The following is a 20691-nucleotide window of genomic DNA, read 5'->3' as shown; positions in this document are numbered from 1 at the left end:
TAAAAGACACACATCAGAATTACCTTAGAGACTTAAAAAATATTCTAATGCAGAAGGTCTGGGGTAGGCCGGAGGAATCCATAATTTTTAAAAAGTTTCCCAGCTACTGCTGAGGCAGCCAACCCACCCCTCATCTCGGAACAGTGTTTCAGAATCTCTGGCCTGAGAGAAAAAAAGGGTCATTGGTTATGACGATGAATGTCAAATTCCTTTACAAAATGTAATTTTCTAAATAAAATAAACAGCAACTTTATTCAACTGATGTGTTTCAAAAACAATGAGTGTAAAGCCAAATTTGCAAATCAAACCCATTTAAACTCATCAGGGCAAAGGACAGGAAAGCTTTCTATAAAATGAAGACTCTCCTACTTACTTGGTCGTGGAGTTCGGCTTTTCTTAAGGTTATCACACCTGGAGTACACATCCACGGAATGAAGATTCTCCAAGTTCCTTGACAACCCACCTGTCTTAAACCACAATAGGTACACCAAAATCCTGTACAAGGTCGCAGAGGCGGCTCCTGGAGATTCTTGCACCTGAGAATTCACCCCAACTCCACTAGAGGGTGCTCCTTCCCTGGCCTGGAGACCCTGCCCTACACTCTGAGGACTGTGGAGACAAAAAAGGGTGTTGCTCACAGAGCACTGAAAGCCAATGTGTGACAGGGAAGGGCAAGCACACGATGACACGAGGTGCCCCAGGGTCTCCAGACATACTGTGGCTGCTGTTCCTTAGCTCCGGGTGGTGAAGACCCACGAACTGCCCCCTCTATTTTTATTACAAAGTAGGGAGAATGGCTCTGAAGGTGCAGCACGAAGGAAGGCCTTACTTCTGGTTCGTCGAGGCCAGCAATCACTAGACAGGCAAGTGTGGAAACAGACTGGTGTACATTACAAATAGGTGTCACACCAGCCGGCAGAGGGCAGAGGGTGGGAGGAGTTTCTGCCTCCCCAGAGTTCAAGTCCAAATGGCTTAGCTGCTCCTTGTACATCTTCTTCTTCCAAAGTGCACTGTCTGGTAGGATCCTCAGGTGCCCAGGCTCAGAGCCAAGTCTGTGCAGTTTAAAAACCCATTTCATGCACTGCTAAGAGACCTGTGCTGGGTCCCTGGGATGGCAGGGGTGCTGGGTATGATGGAAATTTCCAACTGGGCCTCCCCAAAGTCAGAGCTAGGTCTGAAGATGCTTCCACCCCTCTGTCCATCCACCAGGCCAATGTTTTCACTCTGGCAGAGCCTTCAATCCTTTTATGAAGGGATCAAAGATTCCCCTTTCCTTGGAAACCCAGGGCCCCTGTTTAGCCCAGACAAGTAAGAGCAACAGAGATCCTACCAAAAGTGTGAAATCAGTACCCAGGAAACTCATGTTAAAAATCTGTGACAGGGCTTCCCTGGTGGCGCAGTGGTTGAGAGTCCGCCTGCCGATGCAGAGAACATGGGTTCGTGCCCCGGTCCGGGAGGATCCCACATGCCACGGAGCGGCTGGGCCCGTGAGCCATGGCCGCTGAGCCTGCGCGTCCGGAGCCTGTGCTCCGCAGCGGGAGAGGCCACAACAGTGAGAGGCCCGCGTACAGCAAAAAAAACCCAAAAAAACAAAACCTGTGACAATTAAGAATCATTCCCCCAAAAGGGATCTATGCCACAGATGTGCCTACAAAGATCAATACTGCTACAGAAACAGGTGGGGGGGGGGTGGTAAAGAAGGAAGGTGGAAGAGAAAACACACAGAAAAGAGAAAGATGACAGAAGATAGTCCAAATGACAAGAAACAAAGACGGGAAGTAGGTAGGGCAAGACAGTCAAAGGTGGGGTTAATACTGACCAGGTTTACAGTTCCTCTGGGAAACTGTGAGTGTTATTTATGTCTTGCCATACTGAGCCTAGGGCTGGTAGGGCCTGTGACAGATGAAAAAATAGGCTAACCAGGTCTTTCTGGTACTTTCAGTGATTAGTCTCCTTGAACAGACTGGCTTTACAATAAATTCCACAATACGCCGGGTACCGGTACAGCCTTAATCTAGGGTTGGTCCGAGAAGGAAAAAGGTCCTGGTCCCTGAAAACAGAGTCTTACAAGGACATACACACCAGAGACGTCTCCAGGGAGGCATGTGCCCACACTGGCTGGGCAGAATGGAGGCTTGGCTGGCAGTTGCTAATATATTTCAAGGAAGGGAAGAGAGCCAATTATTAATTAGAGACACTAAAACTAGAGATGAGACTGTAAAAGACAAATCACTAACCTTTGCTCACAGCTACCTGATAAGGGGCAAACACCCACCAAAGCCTGGGCACGGGTGCCAGGCTGCAGTCTTAAAAGCCAACCATTAACTACTGGGAAAAATATCGGTGACTAGGGTCTTCAGTTTCAAGACTGACCATTCCCAGGGAGTTAACAGTGGCCTTACTTTAGAAAGGAGAAACACCCAACATCCATGATGTGGAAAATCTTGCTTTCAGCAACAGCGCCAATGCCTCTGTTTCCTCTAGGTAGCTGCTTCCGGGGAAGGACGACGAGTATTAGCAGTCAGTCATTGGCATGTCATTATTTTTTGTAAGGGTGTGGGGGAAGGTGGCTAGTAGCAAGAGCATGTGAACCCACCTACTGTAGTGGGTGCAGGAAAAGAAGGCCTCTTTCCCCTCCTCTCTTTGCTTCTGCTCTAGACTATCTACTAGGAGCCAGAAAGGCCAGTGGATGGCAAAGAGTGGACAGTCCTGTCTGCAAGCTCACCGTGAAAGCCTTCCTGGGTGCACATCAGCTATGAGGACAAAAACCACCAAGGCCATTCTCTTCCTCCCCTCTCCCTGGTCCTCCCTTACCCTTGCATCACTTCCTCCCCCAGTGAGAGTGACAGTGAGCATGAGAGAGAACAGACACTTCGTTCATTTCCTAAGCACCACATCTTGGTAGCACGAGTTTCCCCTCCAAGATGTCACAAAAAACAGAGGTTTGAAACTCCCACCAGGTTGCAGGTCACAATTACTTCTGAGTGGTCTTCACAGTTAAGATGGGCACACATTTCAGAAGGCAGCCTCCGGGCCTCCCTCTCTTTGCACACTCACACTCACACACACTCTCACGCCGTGGGACCGTTGTTCAGCCACGGGGCCTGGCTGGCTCAGGTCAGGTACTGCACCACAAGGAACATGACCACACAGGTGACCAGCATCCCACCGATCATGAAGTACTTGTCCTGGAAAGCTCGCTTCTCGATGAGCCGCATCACTGTGTTGGACAAGCCGAGCATATTGGCAATGTCGAGGATCTTCTTCTGGGTCCCCTGGGACAGACGAGAAGAGGAAGAAAAACAAAGATCAACTCCTTCTACCAAGGATGGGTGAATGTCATCACGAGATGGGGCTTTACCAACAGACAGTCTCCTGGTCATGCCTAAAGCATACAAGCAGCAGCGGCCACCAGAAACAGATCACGCTCCTATCGCCAAATGACTTTTGGTCAAGGTTGTAGAGCAAAGCAAGGGGGAAAGGAAAGTCTTCCACAAATGTGCTGGAACAGATGGTGTATAATGAGTATCACATGTATGTATCACATACACACACGTACATATATGTCTGTATGTAATATATTAGTGTTAAAAAAGACCTTTGATTCATATTATACATAAAAATTAATTCGTTCGTAGAATTAAACAAAAACGCTAAAACTATAATAAAGCTTCTAGAAGAAAACAGAAGAATGTCCCCAAACTGGAAACAATCCAGGTGTATATCAACCAGAGGATGGATTAACAATGTGTGTTCTGTGCACAACGGGATACTGCTGGGCAATAAAAAGGACCTGATTACACCATGTAACAATGCGAATGAGCCTGGAAAACATTCCTGAGAGGAAGAAGTCACACACAAAATCGTAATGTGAATACATTTACATTAAGTTCAACAACAGTCAAAACTAATAAATGGTGAAATCAATTAGAACAGTGGTTGCCTGGGGCAGGCGGAGGGAACAGGGGTAGACTGACTGGGAAAGGGCACAAGGGATCTTTCAGGGGTGGTGAAAACGGTCTCTGCCTTGACAGCAGTGTGAGTTACAAAGACGGATGGATGTATTTGTCAAAATTCAATGATCTGTACAAATAAGATCTGTATACCTCACCGTATGCACATTATACCTCCATAAAAAAAGTTTTAAATTAGAATATTTTATATTGAAAAAAAGGCAACATCAAAAAACTTGCGCTCTAAAATGCTTGCTCTAAAATGCTTGCGCTCAGCCTGTGTACTCTGTAGAGGAGAAACCGCAGGGATTCTGCTGAGTACAACGTATGGGTCTGTGTCCACGTTTATAAGAGAGTTTGAAGGGGGCAAGATGGAACCACAGAAACACAACTGGCAGACACCAACCCAAGGACCTACAACTCCTTATAGGAATGTCATCACCCACCACCCAAAACAAAAGGGTATTTTATTCCTAAACCAACAGCCCAAACCACCCAGGCCACCCTTCCTCTCTGCTTTCTAATTTTCATTTTTAAGCACATTCAATTTCGTATGAAGTAACAAATATAAATGAAAGCTGGGCAGACCCCAACTTAACTTACACACATCACCAACTGCATCTGTATGACGGCATCTAACCTAATGTCCTGCAACCATTTTTTAAGTGAACACAGTAACGAGCAACTGAGAGAAGATGCAAGAGAGGTGAGAACACAGGCATCACGGACAGGAGTTCAAGACCCACGCTCTGCCCAGACAATGATATACAAGCCTCAAGGAGAGAGATCTCTCAGGTCAAACTTTATCTCTGCCAGAGACCAGAGACATGTTTTTCCCATAACAATGATGGTGTAAACTAGACTGTCACTAAAGACTCCGCTTAGCTCTGAAAGAGCAGATTATTTCATCACTCTGTGAAGTTCAAGTACCAAGCTTCGAAAATCACTTGAAAATTAACATAAATTTCAAAAATGTTATTCATTTTCCACCCCAAATCAAGGCCCGGTTCCTTCACGCTCCCTCCTATGTTCCTTTCAAATGGTTTGGGCAGAAACTTCCTTGACAGAAGTGGGGTAGGAGGCAGGTGGAGGGAACCAAGAGGCAAAAGACAGGTATAGTAGGCGTGCAGAGGAAACGGAATTAGAAGCCTCTCATTCCAGCCCCTGACTGCCCACCAGACTTCCCGGCGCTTCACCTCTGGGGGCAGTGTCGGGGCAGAAGTTGCTTGGACTCCTCAGTGACACCAGACTTCGGGAAGAAGCTGACATGTGCTTTAACAATAAGCTCTGACCCCCAGCGGGTCAACTTGAGTGTGACATGGTGAGTCTCGTCCTAAAAGGGTTTTACTGTTTTTCTGAGATATGGGAAAGAGGCCAGCAGTTTTCTAAAGAAAGGGAGGATTAACCATCATGTATCAGTTTAGATTACTGCAGGTGGCTGTTCTGAAAGGGGGGCACCCATGGAGCTGTCAGAGACCACGCTTCCAGACCATTTGAAGCGCTGCGGCCATCAGCAAGAGATAAGTGTCACTCGCAGCTCGCCTGACCTTCTCCTGGGTAAAGGTGGCAGGCGCTGCTCAGAAATGTACAGAAGTCCCATGGAGCTGACAGGCTCAACACGGTCCAACAAAAACTAAGATAAAGCTCACGCTTCCGAGTGACTGCTTCTCACAGCTCAGTGGCTGGGAGGGCTTCGTCCACTGGGGACCACACCCTGATAACAGACACAGCCCACACCCCATTATCCATCAGGGTTGACACAGGAAAAGGGCTGAGGCTGAAACATCATGACTGACATCAGAGGCTGTGTAATGTTTCTGTAAACCACTCCCAGGGGTTTTGAGTCTCAGCCAATGGGGCAGGGCTTCTAGGAATACCTGTTGCTAAAGAGAGAGTGAAGAGTCACTGGGGATCACCAGCCTGTGCTCTAGAAGGCACCCGCTGCTAGTCAACCAAGGCAGCCCTAAGACCCCCTTCAGTTGCTGCAGTACAGAGGTCTCGGCTATAAGGCCGTCCACCGGTGGGCGCGGGGTGGGTGGGGGGCGCCACACAGGAAAACCGAAAGAGAGCGAGAGGCCAAGTACAGCTGCGTCTTCCCTCTTGAGAGAGCGGATTCTGTAACAGAATTTCCCAGTCCATTACTGCTTCCTCTCATAGCAGCAGTCACTTTACATTAAGTTCAGGAAATGGAAAAAGACCTGGATACCAAGAGATGCCACATTATGGTTCATTGCAAACACAAGAAACACCTACTGGCAAAGGGAATCTGGCTCCTTTTGGACTCATAATAATTCAATTCCAACAGAAAGGAACCCAAACTCAAAGGCTCTGTCTCACTATCACAGTATCACAATTTAGGGGTATGCGATCAAAAGGTAAACGCAGGTCCCACACTTTTGGATAAAGCCAAAACAAAAGGCCTTCTCCCTGTCCCCCAAGAGGGCCCCCACCTTCATGGTCAGTCTCTGGGCCCTCAGTCCCTCCAGAATACTGTGCCCGCCTCCAATGAGGTCATCCATGCCGTGGTGAATTTTCTGGAGGGAGGAGTTGAACTGCAGTGATTCATCCATTGGTATGGTGGTGTCGGAGTCCTGTGAAAGAAACGCAGGCGCTTGGTTACTCTGCTTGCTGGTCAGCTCCAGGGGCCCCACCACATCTGACCGCTGTGCCTCCTGGCCAAGGTCACGCCGGAAAAACAGCCAGAGGGAATGATGCGAGAATCAGAGGAACTTAACAGAGAAGAAAAAGCAAAGATCTGGGGTGGCCTCTGTTCACTCAGAGGAAAAGGAATTCTCAGACCTATCACTCTGCAAGTGGGTTCCACCACACAAGTCTTGTTCATCCCTGCCTCCATTATCATTCCCCCAACTTAGGAAAAACTCTATTCTTCTAAGACCTTGCTGGGCTTCTCCTAAAGGCTTTCTCTGACTCCTTGCTAACTAGCTTATTCCAAATGTTCCTTTACTTGGCTTTCCCTCAGTGCAGTGTTAAAGGTTTGCTTTTGTCCTCCGGCTATTTTATCTACAGCTTATCCCTCCAATTAGACAGACTGACTAAGGAGAGAAGAGACTGTTTTCTATTAAAGGCCTAACGGTGTTGAGGATGGGTCTATCCACCTGAGCAGGGAAGAAAGTCTATAAAGAAACGAAGGGAGAAAAAACTAATACTGATCAAGTGCTTTCCACTCTGCATGCTCTTTACCCTAAGCTCACTTAATCCTCACTCTACCCTTACGCAGTAGTTATGATATTATCCCTGTTTTAGATGAAGAAACGGAAACCCAGAGAGGTGGAATGACTTGTTCAAGAGTACGCAGAGCTGGTAAGACGTCCAGCGGGGCACGAATCCCAGTGCTGGGTGCAGAGCCTGCCCTCTTAACCATCCTGTAGGGAGAAAAGCAAGACCAATCCCAGGGCTCCACTTTTACACGGCAAGTGGGAAGGACACAGAAGCAGGGCACGACCAGCCACAGCACTGTCTTCTCTCCTGCCTCCTGACCATTACAAACTCTTCTGCCAAGCGGTGCCACTTTTACCACTTTCCATCATCATGAAGAGGTTAAAGCACCTTTTCTTGGCTGCTCAAGTTCACAATCATTTTTCATTCAGGTATACGTCCCCCCACCCTAACACGGGAGTTTCTCAGAGGTAGGAGTCATGGTTTTTAATTTACACACGCTTTACTCTCGGTACCTTAAATAGCATTCTGCATAAGCTGATGCTCTGTGGGTCAAGACTCCAGTGTTTGAATCAATTAGAGACTTCTTTTCATTTATCTGACAAGTATTTATTGAATGCCTTTTATATACAAATCTTTCTTACCCTCCCATCTGAAAAGGTATAGCTGATGGGCTGTTATCTCTCAGAAAAATGTATTATACCTCCCGATCGTAGAAAGACCAAGAAGAAGTTCATTCGGCCAATCAGTTTTTATTAAGGGCCCAGTGTATGCACAGCATCACACTAGGCTGGTAAGAAACAAAATAATTCTGAGCCATCATCCATGGCCTAAAAAGGCTGGAATAACCAATGCCACCACCTTTTCGTGTGTTGTACAGTTCTCTACTCTTCTGAAAGGCAGCTCTGCTTACCATTATACCACCAACACATGTTCATTGAACTTCTGAAGTGTTAATCACAGTTACCTGACTGCTTGCGCTAGAGAAACCAAACTACATAGGCACATTCTGAAGCACCTGGGGACATTATTCCAAGTGTGGACACAGCAAAGAGAGTTAAACATCTGCAAAGTGGGAGCTGATCTGAATTCTGATGATAGGCTTAGAAAGCTAAGATCTTTTTAGAAAATGAAACTCTCTGTAAAAACAAACAAAACAAACAAGCAACTCTCCCCCCGCCACACACCAAGACCCACCTAATTTGGTGGAATACATATGCAGGACACGACAAAGGCCAGTACGTTCTACAGCCATGTGTGGGAAATGATCCTCTTGAGACCAAAGGACACGGACAAGGGCGTCCTAAGAAATCCAACGTGCAAACCAAGAGGCCACTTTCAAACAGGCTCGAGTCAAGCAATCCCACTAAAATGAAATATTTGTTAACAAATCCCTCCAAACTGCCGCTCAGACTAGGGGCAAAAACATTTTAATGCATCTGACACTGGAACCACACACACACACCCCCCCCACAACCCCCCCCCCCAATGGCAACTGCCTGAAGGCAGCTTTGAAACGCTGCCCTCACTGCAAACAGCCTAAGTTCTAATCATCTGTCTCGATCTGATCAGGAAAACATTTCCACCATGTGAATGTCCACCTCTCTGCATCGGACCAGTCAAACCAGGTAATTTTCACCTCTGCTCGTTCCCTCAATTTAACTGCTTCCTCTTCAGGTTTTTGTGACAGAGAAAGAGATTCCCTGCTTAGGTCTAGTCTCTGTGGCAATGCACAAAGTCTGCCGTCACTTCCGGTTGCTCTCCTCCTGTCCGATCAGTCTGCTTCAGACACCCCCTAAAAGACCGCCGCTCAGAGCCCTGAGCTGCAGCTCCCACAAGCTGTCGAGTTCCCGCAGATCCCACCCAGGAGCCTGGCTTACATTAGTGGTGAAGGTGCGGGACAGAAGCTCTTCTCGCTGTCTTTCCTGCTGCTCCTTTGCGTATCGCTGATGCTGGAAGTTTCGGAGAGCAGTCTGCAGGTGCTGGACATCATACTTTAACTGGTCGACACGACTAGAATTGACAGAGAGATTAAATTCCAGGAGTCCAGAGCAGCAATGATTGGAGGTAGCCAGGCTTTGTCTTCAGGAAAAAAGACATTTCCTCACTTCCCCCTACACCACTCCATGCCATCCATCCCCCACAAATAATCTGATTTTGATCAATGATGTTGAAAGTAAAGAAGGAGCTTGTGGTTAGAGCAGGGTGGTAGCACATGAGATTCCAGCAGCTTTACTTAAATATCTGCTGGTCTCTGATTCTGGATGCATGACAGGGAACAGGTGACAGGAAGCAGGTTTGATGACCTCTTCCTGACCTTCTAGGGGTTATATCACTCTCCTGGAAGAAGCCCAAGGGCATCTTTGGAGTAAAGCATCTATGAAGTTTCATAAAACTTTTGGGAGCAGGGGCTGGGGTAGAGATGGTGAGGGTGATTTCATTTTAATTTCATGGGGGTGTATCAAACATTAGATCAGTATTTCATTATAAATACACCGACTGGAGTGATTAAGAGCAAGATATTTCCACCCAAGAATGTAGTGGGAACCAAAAAGCAGACTGAAACTCCCCGGTAGCATTAGGTTTCAAGTGGCCATGGGTCTGGTCAGAAAAACAGTACTGGGGGCAAAATTTCTAAATGACACCAACGAGAAAAGGAGACATGAGGCTTCTGAGCCACTAACCTGACAGGCTTTTTATTCCTTTTTTTTTTAAATTGAAGTATAGTTGATATACAATATGATATAAGTTACAGGTATACAATATGGTGATTCACAACTTTTAAAGGTTATACTCCATTCACAGTTATCACAAAACATTGGCTCTATTCCCCGTGTTATACAACACAGGCTTTTTACTCCGAGGGGGTACCACTCAAAACAGAATTGTGCTCTTTATGGGACTTTATCTTTTCATAGTCTCAGTTTTTCAATGTATAAATGGGATTTTCAGAATATGTGATGGCCTCCCCTGGGAGAAAGGCCTGCTGTGATAGGCCTGGGGTGTCAGAGTACTCACAGTTTGGCATTCTGTCTTTTGTTAGGAGGCTCCTTGCTGGACAAGATCTCCAGACGCTCTAGATGGCTGAATACCTGGTCTATGCTTGCTTGGATTTCGTTTTCTACTACTGCACAAAAGAGAAAAAAGAATAATTACTGGAAAAATAATAAATACAGTCATTTACCTTATCCCTTTCGATACACAGTCAAAATGACCTCTTTTCCATTTCTAATCATGTACCAACGAGATTGCTGGGAAGGCAAACAGAGTCAAAGAATAACTGCTGGAAGAATAATAATAACAGTGAACTTAAATTGGAAGAAATCAAACCTATCTTTTTTCTATATCAAATGAACTCAAAAATATGTATTTCAAAAGGAGAAAAATGCATACACTAATGATGATGGGGAAAAAATTCAAATTATAGTAAGTGACTGTAAACGTTTCAAAAAAATATATATATATATAGCTGTTAACGCCATAACAACGCCAATTTTTTAAAAAGCTGAAGATACATCTGTAGAAATAAATTTCCTGCCTTTAGAAAATAAAATGAACATTTAAAGATTGTCCAAATAAATATTTTAAGCAAAATGTAATATTTTCTGATACAAAGTGAGGCCTCTTTTCATTTGAGATTATTTTCAGATATGGGTTATAAATATCTCGTAGAAAGACTGCCAACTGAACTCCCCACAGAACATAATGAGGTTAAAAAAAAAAAAAGCGCAAAGGGAAAGATTTAGTATGTGAAACATAGAGAAGAGTTCCCTTAAGAATGGGCAGACTGATGTTGGAGTCCCCAGAATAGACCGAATATCAACAGGAAAGAATCCACAGAGGTAACGATACGATAAATACAGTCATTTACCTTATCCCTTTCGATAAACAGTCAAAATGACCACTTTTCCATTTCTAATCATGTACCAACGAGATTGCTGGGAAGGCAAACAAAGTGAACGGACAGAAGCAGCTGAACTGCGCAGAAGGCGTCCAGACTGCCTCCTGCCCGAAACAGAAACGACAGCAGAGACAGAAATGTCACCTTCCTAGGAGAGCCCACAGCTAACGAGCACGGCTCAGAACAAGGTGCGGCACAGGACGAAGAGACCAGGTGCTTTTGGAGCTGCAGAAAGCGGACGTGAGAAAACAGGAGAAATGGGCACAGCGCCAGCCGAGGAGTGAGAGGAGGGGACCGCATCTGCAGTGGGTGGGGGATCAGCAATGCCTGTGTGACCGACTCAGAAAAATGACCTTTTCTTACAACAGAGAAGAAACGAAAACACAGAAAGCAGCACTCTTCTAAAAGGAAATCACGGTGTGGGAACTAAACCAATTAATATTGCTCATCGTTTCTGAATAATCCGCCTAAAAAGCCACAGTTCTCAGCTCAGAAGAAATGGCCAATTCCAGTTAAACATCTCTGAATTTTTATGGACCACATTCCTCTACAGACTAGGTAATGAGATTAAGACAGATGGAGGAAAGGACTTCCATTCCCATAGGGCCATGTCAGGTTGAGTGGAGGGGTAATGGGGGATAAGACTTGTGGGATTCCAAAGGGCACAATCAGGAAAATCAGTGACTTTGCCATAGGGTTTTTCTGTCCACCCTAACAACAGAACTCATTCCACGCTGAATCATTAAGCCCCTGAGGCAGAAACGCAGTCAGGAAACCCAGCCCATTAGCACCGTGTCATCAGAGAAAGGACTCTGGTCTCCATAGTTAATTACTCACAGTGCAGAGACTGCTTGTCGGCCGTCTCCAGGCGTCCCATGTGAGACTGGATCTCGTGGACCTGCCTATCAAAGGAAGAGGGAGGAAATGAGTGAGACAGGAGTAATCAACAGCGCTTTGGTCAGGAAAGACAAATTTTCTAATGCCAACATCTAGCTGATTTAAATTGACAGTATCGCTGAACTGTAAAATTTGTATGTGGCGCTTCAGGTCACATGTTTTGGCACGGTTTCTAATATTTTAACATTAATATTAATAATCATACTGACAGGCAGCATTTAGTGAGTGCTTACCACATCTGAGACATTCTGCAAAGTCAATAACCCTATGAGGAAAGTACTATTATCATCCTCATTTTGTAAATAAGAAAACCGAAGCCCAGAAAGGTTATGTAACTTGTTCAAGGTCACACACCAAGTGATAAACCTCGATCTGGACCCAGCCAATCCTACTCTCTGTTCCTTGACCCAATGTGCTGAGCACTGGTCTGTACTAGGGAGAGTCAAAGGGCAAGAGAGATATAATCCTTGTCCTTGAGAAACAGTGTAATTAGGAAGGACAGGCCAGATAGACTTGTAAAGTCCCAAGAAGATTTAAGAGAACACTAACACATAGAAGTGTAAACAAAAAGAAAGCTGAGGAGCTAGGCGCAGCAGTGCTAAGCAAAGGCAATGAACAGAAGAGTGAGCTGGGGAAAGCTTTGTGGGTGAAGGGAGTTCTCAACATCATTTTGAAGACGACAGACGTGATTTGGTGAAGGAAGATGTGGAGAAAATGACATGCAAAAAGGCCTGCAAGGCACATCACGTGCGTTACCAGCAGGCTGGCCTGCCTGAGGGTTGGGGTCAGAGGGAAGAAGGGGATGAGGGATTAGCTGGAGGAAACCATTAGAGGAAGGCCCTGAAAGATACGGATCTCCTGTTTGGTCAACATCTTTCCCTGGCAACATGAGGAGACTGCCATCTCACTTGGAAACGCCGACACTGCACCCAGAACCTCTGGCACGGTCCCGGACGTCAGGCCCCAGAGCATCTTTTGGAGGCTCCCCGGGGACTGGGCAAGGTCACCTACCCGCTGAGCCCTTCCGAGCCGTCCTCTGTGATCAGTCCTGGGGATACTGTTTATCCTACTCCAACAACCGCCTCCTGGTGCCTCTGGTCTCTCCACGTGAGAGCCACATGAGAGGGACCTGTGAGCTCTTCCATCATCACCAACCCTTGAGGGAAAGGTCAGCAACCATCCTCCACCGTGAGCACCACAAACTGTGACCCCAAATTTACCAATGTGAGTCAGGAGCCCAAATTTCATTTGAACTTGCCTCTAGTCTTTTCCAGGGTGTCCCTGTGGCCTCTAAACATGACCCATGGCCCCAGAAGCAAGAGCAGCTCTCTAACGACTCTCAGAGCGCTCCTGGGCAAGACCCATGGTCCTGAGAGGCACCAGGAAATCACTCCTAGAACCTGCTACTTCAGGAAGGCAAGTCTGGATGCTTCAGAATGGAGGCACGTGGACATATGGAGGCAGATGTAGAAAGGCAGCTTGAAGAAACCAACATCTGGATCAGGGCAACCGTGAAAACAGCCAGAGAGGACTGGATGGCAATGCTGAGATGGAAAAGAGAACTAGGACTTCCCTGAAGGCCTGGATGTGGGCAGTGAGGTAAACTTCTAATGGCAGTGGGAAAAGAATGGACTACAATAAGTGCTGATGGCTCAGCTCGTTATCCACATGGAAAAAAGACACCTCATGTAATAGTACACAAAGATAAACTCAAGATGGTTTAAAGCCTAAATGTAAAAAGTGAGGCTTTAGAACTTTCCGAAGAAAATATAGGCGTGCATATTATGACTTCAGGTTAAAGAAGGATTTCTTAAACAAGACAAAAACCAAAACTCCCCCCAAAACCCCACAAACCACAAAAGAAAAGACTGATAGATCTGGCTACATTAAAACAAAACCCTTTTTACACCAAAGGCACAATTTACAAAAAAAAAGACAGGCAGAGACTGGAAGATACCTGCAGCAGGTAACAAGGGAATAGTATTCAGAATGTATAAGGAACTGCTACAAATCAATAGGAAAAGTCAAACAAAGCAATTTTTTAAATGGGCAAAGGGCAACTGACAGAAAAGGAAACCCAAATGGCCAATAAATATATGAAGAGACTCTCTTCTAGTAATCAGGAAAATGCAAATTAAAAACAATGACATCATGGTGGTGCAGTGGTTAAGAATCCGCCTGTCAATGCGGGGGACACGGGTTCCAGCCCTGGTCCAGGAAGATCCCACATGCCACAGAGCAACTAAGCCCGTGTGCCACAACTACTGAAGCCCGCACTCTGCAACAAGAAAAGCCACTGCAATGAGAAACCCGTGCACGGCAACGAAGAGTAGCTCTCGCGCAACTAGAGAAAAGCCCGCGCGCAGCAACAAACACCCAACACCATCAAAAGTAAACAAAATAAATAAACTTATTTTAAAAAATAATAAACAATGAAATCATATTTCTCCCATTAGATTGACAAATATTTTAAACTTTAAGGATGAGGGACTCATAGCAGGCAAAACCATGGTCCCCAAGGGATCCTGGGAAGACTTCCAGGTTCCACCAAAGGACTGCCTTTGGCGCTGTGTTTTGCTCAGTGTTTTTTAAAAATCAACGTTTGAGGGCTTCCCTGGTGGCGCAGTAGTTGAGAGTCTGCCTGCCAATGCAGGGGACACGGGTTCGGGCCCTGGTCTGGGAGGATCCCACATGCCGCGGAGCAGCTGGGCCCGTGAGCCACAGCTACTGAGCCTGCGCGTCTGGAGCCTGTGCTCCGCAACAGGAGAGGCCATTGACAGTGAGAGGCCCGCGCACCACGATGAAGAGTGGCCCCTGCACGCCGCAACTAGAGAAAGCCCTCGCACAGAAACGAAGACCCAACACAGCCAAAAATAAGTAATTAATTAATTTTTAAAAATCAACGTTTGATTATGAAATTTGCACATGATTCTGTGCTCTAGTGAGTGCTTAGGATATTGTACCACAAAACAAATATTAACATTTTTCATTTAGGCTAAAGTAGTAAGATGAATTTGTCAGGGATAAAACACATTTTGTGTAAAACAGATAGCTAGTGGGAAGCAGCCGCATAGCACAGGGAGATCAGCTCGGTGCTTTGCGACCACCTAGAGGGGTGGGATAGGGAGGGTGGGAGGGAGACGCAAGAGGGAGGAGATATGGGGATATATGTATATGTCTAGCTGATTCACTTTGTTATAAAGCAGAAACTAACACATCACTGTAAAGCAATTATACTCCAATAAAGATGTTAAAGGAAAAAAACCACACATTTTGACTTGAGGTTAAAAAAAAAAGTCAAATGCACAATATAGACTGGCATTCAACTTTGGGAGCCATCTGCTAAAGGAACCCTACCAATTAAAGGTTTCTCCCAATGGAAGATGAACAGGACGGCTGGAAAAGAGTTTAGAAGTCAAGTTATGAAGAGGAATGGTCAAAAGAGCTAGTGATAATGATCCTCTGAGAAAAGAAAAGAAAAAACTAAACTAAAATGGGGCAGCTGGGGCTCTTCAAGTATCTGGAGATGACATACAGAAAGAGGAGTGGGCTTGTTCTCTGTGGCTGCTCCTTAAGGGAGACCCAGAACCAAAAGGTACAAATTTCAAGATGACAGATTTCAGCTCAACCCCGGGAAAAATGAGAACAATTACAAACTCTCTCTTCAAGAAGAGGGAAAAAAAAAGAGCTCTGGCATGTTTAAACACAGAGTACATGAACTACCTTGAGTTTTATAAAGGGTCTTCCCGACCAAAGTGAGTTGGAATGGAAGATCTTGCCAGTCACTTTCAATTCCGAAATTCTACGATGACAGCAGGAGATAATGCCCATACCCACAAAACCCTATAAGCACTCTTCAGCTGGCTTTTACTGTTTTCTAAGCTACAATGGATAAACTTTAAATTGCAGGGAAATGTTACTGACTTTTTCCATCCAATCTCTATTTGCTTTGAATGAACTGAAAAAGTTAGAGCCAATAAAGCGATACAATCTCTACGTGTCATGCCCGAGAGGAAATAAATGCAAAACAACAAAGTAAGCATGAATGGCATGGTGGGAACTGCCGTGCCGAGTGGCAGATCTGTTTTATACTGAACTGGGAATTCGGACACACATTTGAAGCCAATACGAAACAGCTGCTACACAAGCATGACTTGGGAGTGTGGACACTAGAAATCAGAAGTCCTAGCCCTGCCTAGCATGGGGTCCATGGTGGGCATGGGTGAAAACATAACCAAGCAGAGACCTAGTAGCAAATAAGCAAGGGTCACTGTTGCTGATTAAAAAAAAAAAAAAAAAGTCTGTAGAAGATCTAGGAAGAATTTAAAAACATAATTGTTTTTTAAAAGTCCATGGAACTACCCCACCCCCATCATATACACCCACTTTGCACCCATGCTGCCTCTGACCAACTTGAGCAGGAAACAGGGTTTTGGAGTAAAAAGATCTGAGCTGACGTTCTAGTGCCACTGTGCAGTAGCTGAGGGACACTGAACAAGTCATTTAATTCCCTGGTGCCTCGGTGTTCTCAACTGTAAAACGGGGTACTGATAATCATAATTACTTAAAGCGTAGATCCAAATGCAATATGGAACTGCTGTGTAACCCATACAGCACCATACAGAAGTTTGTTGTTTTTACTCAGCTTTGCTTAAAAGTAGTGGGAACCATCTGGGCATTTTCACTCACCCACTTTGCCTCTACTATATTTAGCCTCTCATCAGAAGGGAAAATCAAAAAAAGGAAAAGCTGTTTTTGAGATAAGGTAGCAGTCTTTAAACCCAGCTGTTCATCAAAATCACCTGGAGAGCTTGTTAAAAATAGAGCTTCTTGTGCTCCAAACCTATTGAATCAGAATCTCTAGTGATAATAAGGTCCAGGGCACTGAATGATCCTGGACAAATATGGGCACCTTTCCAAGCACTGGGATCTCAAAAATAGAAGCCTGGCTATTAGCTCCTCTATAAAGTTCATCCTAACACAGTATTATTTAAGTGCAAAATGTTTAACCTGTTTTTCATCTTTTTTCTCTTCATTCATTGTTCAGGTAGTTCAGGCATTTTCAAGATACACACTTTAAAATGTTGATCTAATTTCAATGTACTTTCAGGGACGTGGCAAGAGATAACTATAAATTGGGTTCAAAGTTCCAGTAAAATTAATACTTTCAGTTACTGCTGTGTCAATTCAGCTGCAATCACTAATTTCTGCAACTGCAAAAGTTAACTGCTGATGCACACAGGATTCTGTGTGTTTCCTTTTAAAGACACTCAATCACCAGTATTATGGAGCTGAAAGGAGCCTTACAGTTTAATCAGCCCCAAACCTTCATTTTACAGATGAGGAAAACAAGGTGAAGAGGTCTAGAGCCAGAATCCCCAGTCCTGGTTCAGTCCTTGAGGGGAAAGGAGGCAGATCAGAATATACTGCAGCGTGAAACAAGGTAAACTCCCTAAGGGCAGGGCTGTACAGTTAGCACTGGGAATGGTGCCTGACACAAAGCAGGTGCTAAATAAATGAATGAATGAACGACTGCATAGTAGAAGGCCTAGCAGTGGTTGGCCAGATCTTGCCCCTTGTCTGTTTTTGTAATAAAGTTTTATTGGAATACAGTCACATCCATTTGTTTACATATTGTCTTACAGCTGCTTGCCCACTATAATAGCAGAGTTGAACAGCGGCTACAGAGACCGGACGGTCTGTAAGGCCTGAAATATTTACGGTCTGGCTCTTGACAGAAAAAGCTGGCAAGCTCTGCTATAGACTCCAAGGGTCTCCAGAGTTTGAGGGTAAATCACTGGAGGCCTGCAGAGGTAAGTAGTTCATCTACACTCCACAAATCTTGTTTGGGACACCGTTGAGTATTGCTCCTCTAAGTTTACATAGAATTGAGCTTCCTAGTTTACTATGTGATCAGCTACCTGCTGCAATGATAACAGGTAGTCTGAGACTCTGTGAACAAAATTATTCTTAAAAATAAACTGGGTCGCGGCCTCCTTAGCAACATCCTTCAACCAAATTAACTAACCAGATGAGACTGTACATCACAGATCAACTTCAAAGCACCTCAGTCCATTGAGCCTTATTATTGTAAAAGATCTGCCCTTTCTTAGTAACATGAGCATAATTTTCTGTTTCATTCCTTTTCCAACTGACTCTCAGATCTAGTTTTTAAAGTTCCTTCCTATAATTTTTATATGAGAATAAAAGTGTAAGACCAATTCTGTCATTTCAATACTATTACAAAGTAGGCTCTACATTTTCACCCACCCAAACCAAACACTTAATCAACAAAGTAAAAAGAAAGAAAAGTAGAAAATGAAACAGCAACTTAATGAAACATAAACTTAGAAAATGAAACAATAACTGGATCATCTTCCTCTTATTCTAATGCTCCAAAGTATTGCTTTTGTTGTGAATTCATTAGAGAGGTGGGTCCCCATTTTCTTTCTTTCCCAGGCCCTGGAGGTGTGATTTTAAGTGTTTTCATCAGCACAAAACTACAGCATATATTTGAAAGTTGTTAGAATAGGATAGGTATAGGCATACACTCCAAAAAAATGGAAAACAGAGACTCAAACAGATATTTGTACACCAATGTTCTCAGCAGTATTATTCACAACAGCCAGAAGGTGGAAACAACCCAAGTGTCCATCAATAGATGAACGGATAATGAAACGTGGTGTGTGTGTGTGTGTGTGTGTGTGTGTGTGCGCGCGCGCGCACGTGTGTATCCACAAAAGAATATTATTCAGCCATAAAAAGGAACGATGTTCTGATACACGCTGTGACATACGTGAACCTTGGAAACATTATGCTAAGTAAAATAAGCCAAATATTATATTATTCAACTTATATGAGATATATAGAATTGGCAAATTCAGAAACAGAAAGCAGAACAGGTTACCAGGGGCTTGGGGAAGAATGGGGAGGTACTGCTTAACGGGTACATGAGTTTCTGATTGGGATAATGAAAAAGTTCTTGAAATGGATAATGTTGATGGTTACACGACACTGTGAATGTACTTGATGTCACTGAACTGTACACTTAGAAATGATTATAGGGACTTCCCTGGTGGCGCAGTGGTTAAGAATCCGCCTGCCAATGCAGGGGACACGGGTTTGAGCCTTGGTTGGGGAAGATCCCACATGCTGCGGAACAACTAAGCCCATGTGCCACAACTACTGAGCCCGTGTGCCACAACTACTGAAGCCCACACGCCTAAAGCCCAAGCTCTGCAACAAGAAGCCACCGCAAGGAGAAGCCCGCACACCACAACGAAGAGTAGCCCCACTCACCACAACTAGAGAAAGCCCGTGTGCAGCAACGAGGACCCAATGCAGCCATACATACATACATAAATAAATAAAATATAAAAAAAGAAATGATTATAATTTTAAATGGCAAACTAAATGATACTGGTAACAATTAAAAATTAAATGGTTAACTTTAAAATGGTAAATTTTTACGTTAATGCATGTCTGACCACAATGAAAGATAAATCATCCCCCCAAATACGACAGGTATGATCTTATTTCCATATTCAATTACACATTTCAGCAAGTTCCAAAAATGCAGGACAATATGAATAAAGGACACTACCAAGGAATTTAAGTTATGAGAAGCTAAACCAAAATTCAATTTCCTTAAAGGTAACCTGTAACCAGATATGAATAACAAGTACCGCATAATACTGAATGCTATCTGAGCAATTTCTTTGTATTATAAAAATAGTCTTTAGTATAAACCAAAATCAGAATAAAAAAAAAAAATCACAGTGTAGAAGCAACAAGTTTTGAGTCAATAAAGAGTAGGGACTAACATCATTTAGGAGCTGTGAGCTATTAATTAAACTTTTTCTGACGACCTCATCCCAGTGATGGATCCTTCTAAATTACTTAAGGAGATCCTGCTGGTACTGCTCATTTACCTTCCACCTCATTGTGCCACACATTAGACCTTTTTTCGTACACGTCCTGACTCTCCAACTGGTAAACTCCTCTGTGCCGGGGCCCTGAGTCCGCACCAGCTCTACCAAATCGGACCATAGAGTTGGCAGGTGCTGGACAAAGTGCGACTTCCCCTTCACCTAGTTTACCCAGCGGGCAGTCATGGCCTCCAAGGTCCCCGGAGGCATTCGGCCCAATGTCCTCGGGCACTAGGTCGGACCCTCCGGCCTCCGCTACCTGGGCATTCCGCCAAAGACTGAGCACTTCCGAGCTGCTCCCCCCTGCAGCGCCCGGACGGAAGGACTCGGCCTCCATACCGGCGGACGCCCGAGGCCCGAGACAGGGGGCAGGCCTCGCCCAGCCTGGCTTTGCCCCAGCCCGTGCCCGACTCATCCCTCACTTGTGCGTTTGCTGGTACAGCGGCTCCATGTTGCCGGCCCCACCGGGTACCGCGCTGGCTTCCACAGAACACGTACTCACAGCCCCACTTCCGGCTTCCGGCTTCCGGTCTCAGGATCCTCCCTTCCCTGCCGGCTAGGGCTGCCCCAACGCGCGCCCTACTGGTGGTGACTGCGAGAAAGGGGAAGGGAAACGAGTAAAGGGGCCTGGAGAAGAAGGCTAAGTGTAGTCAGAGGTTCTGTCTCAGATGGGAGACGAGGAAGCCTAGGTTTTGGCCGGAGGCCGTCTCCAGCATTGAGTCAGGCATTGGTAAGGGCAGTCGTAGGGTACCGACGTGGGGTCCTCAGAGCAAGTTTGGAGACCAGAGGACAGCAGTTCATATTTGCGGGAGGAAGTGCGGGAAGATTCCTGCTT

At 45.2% G+C, this 20691-nt stretch overlaps 1 protein-coding gene across 4 annotated transcripts; it reads right to left on the bottom strand.

Annotated features, from left to right (window-relative positions):
- Positions 1-221: 221 nt before the first annotated feature.
- GOSR2 (golgi SNAP receptor complex member 2) lies at positions 222-20367 on the bottom strand. Of its 4 annotated transcripts, none has more exons than XM_030850073.2 (6): positions 20279-20367; positions 11869-11933; positions 10149-10257; positions 9011-9143; positions 6404-6544; positions 222-3275 (listed from the first exon to the last, which is right to left on the bottom strand). In XM_030850073.2, exons 1-6 carry the CDS (start codon positions 20305-20307, stop codon positions 3114-3116), a joined length of 639 nt encoding a protein of 212 aa, XP_030705933.1. In that variant the 5' UTR covers positions 20308-20367; the 3' UTR covers positions 222-3113. The 4 variants fall into 4 exon arrangements, with proteins under 4 accessions (XP_030705933.1, XP_030705935.1, XP_030705938.1 ...); XM_030850075.2 differs by having other exon boundaries at positions 10149-10254; XM_030850078.3 differs by lacking the exon at positions 20279-20367 and adding an exon at positions 20196-20260.
- Between the last annotated feature and the right edge of the window lie 324 nt (positions 20368-20691).

Source organism: Globicephala melas, chromosome 20, assembly GCF_963455315.2.
Source record: "Globicephala melas chromosome 20, mGloMel1.2, whole genome shotgun sequence".
NCBI classification, from domain to species: Eukaryota; Metazoa; Chordata; class Mammalia; order Artiodactyla; family Delphinidae; genus Globicephala; species Globicephala melas.
The sequence above is the reverse complement of the archived record's forward strand: the minus strand, read 5'-3'. Positions and strand labels throughout refer to the sequence as shown.